Source organism: Pundamilia nyererei, unplaced genomic scaffold (genome assembly GCF_000239375.1).
Source record: "Pundamilia nyererei isolate P.nyererei 1_Seehausen unplaced genomic scaffold, PunNye1.0 scaffold00057, whole genome shotgun sequence".
Classification (NCBI taxonomy): domain Eukaryota; kingdom Metazoa; phylum Chordata; class Actinopteri; order Cichliformes; family Cichlidae; genus Pundamilia; species Pundamilia nyererei.
The window spans coordinates 2521446-2522801 of record NW_005187458.1 but is presented as its reverse complement, the minus strand read 5'-3'; the positions used below and the strand labels follow the sequence as shown (position 1 = coordinate 2522801).

Genomic DNA, 1356 nt, shown 5'->3' with positions numbered 1-1356 from the left:
CATTTTACACTGCAAATCACCAAAACTATTTCCAGTAAACAGCTTTTCCTTGTGTTCCATTTTAATTTAATCTAATAAACAGATACAATTTAAAAGAAAATTAAATACAGAAAAAATATATTCTTGCACAGAAGCTTCCTCATAGATCCCAAACCAGATGTGGAGGTTATTTTTGAGACTATTGTTTGCTGGGCTGTTACTTCTTCAGACTTCAGTTTCAATTATGAGTATGTCCTTCTTTCCTTTTCTCTGTTAGGTTGCAATTTAATATTTTATTTTTTAGATTTCTTCAGACTCTTATATTGTGCAAAAGTCTTGAATGACCCCAAATTTCTCTATATTTTGCTACATGGAGGCCAGAACTTCACCTAGTTTCTTTAGGTGCTGTCCAGGCTTTATGAAGGCATTTCAAAGTCATTTTTTGGACAGTGGCTACTTGTCCAAGATTTTTAGTAGATCACACATTGCAAACTCAGCATTTTATCTAGCAGCTTCCTCGGTAGCTAGTAAAGTAAGAACACAACGTAGTTTGTAACTCACCTGTTCCATAAGTCATCATCCTCTCCACCCCAACCCCAAAATGCATTGGGAAAACCATTAATCTTCCAGAACTGATCCACAGTGAGCCCACTCACACCACCAAAGAACTCACTATATGGAAGACTGAAAACAACAAAAGAACACATGTTTAATAAAAATCTGAAACGTTCTAGTTGGTTAATAATTCCAGGTCTGTTGCAATTAAATTATTATCCTACCAGTCTGGTAAATTTTCCACATACTCACATGTACATGTATTTGTCCAGCTTGGCAGCAAAGTGGCGTGGCATCTGACCACAACCATAGTAGTTTCTGTCATTTTCAGGGATATGGTCAACATCATGGAAAATCAAGCAGTCCCAGTCCAAGTCCTTCATAGCTTCCATGAATCCCACATTAAATAACATGGCTCTGTTGAATGGCTGGCTTCCACTCTAAAAAGTACACATTTCTGGTGAGCATGGTGCAGTTTTTTATTTTTTGCCAATAACAATTCAGTTTAGTAAACTACATTAGCACTTATTTAAAGCAAGCAGACTGAATTGCAAATGAGATCTGAAACAATGCAATTAGCAAATTGCATAGCTCACAGTAAAACAATAACTTTAACATATGAACTAGGCAAAAAAACACTATCAGTCCTAACTATATGTAACTTTTGCACTACATCAGACAAGTTATTGCAGACAGTACATTTGGTTTTTTAACAGATATAAACGTAACAACTGATTATTGTCATCTCACTTGTACTCAATCTATTATGAGGATGGATGCATGGATTTTAGCAGTATTTATAATAGTTGGGGGGGGGGGGGG

At 36.0% G+C, this 1356-nt stretch overlaps 1 protein-coding gene across 1 annotated transcript in view; it reads right to left on the bottom strand.

The window, feature by feature from the left end:
- The window catches only part of b4galt6 (UDP-Gal:betaGlcNAc beta 1,4- galactosyltransferase, polypeptide 6), a 22128-nt gene that overhangs the window by 3877 nt on the left and 16895 nt on the right, over nucleotides 1-1356 (bottom strand). The window contains exons 5-6 of the mRNA XM_005734313.1: nucleotides 787-974; nucleotides 541-663 (exon numbers count right to left, since the gene is read on the bottom strand). Coding sequence (XP_005734370.1) covers nucleotides 541-663; nucleotides 787-974 — 311 coding nt within the window. The remainder of the gene's footprint in view (nucleotides 1-540; nucleotides 664-786; nucleotides 975-1356) is intronic.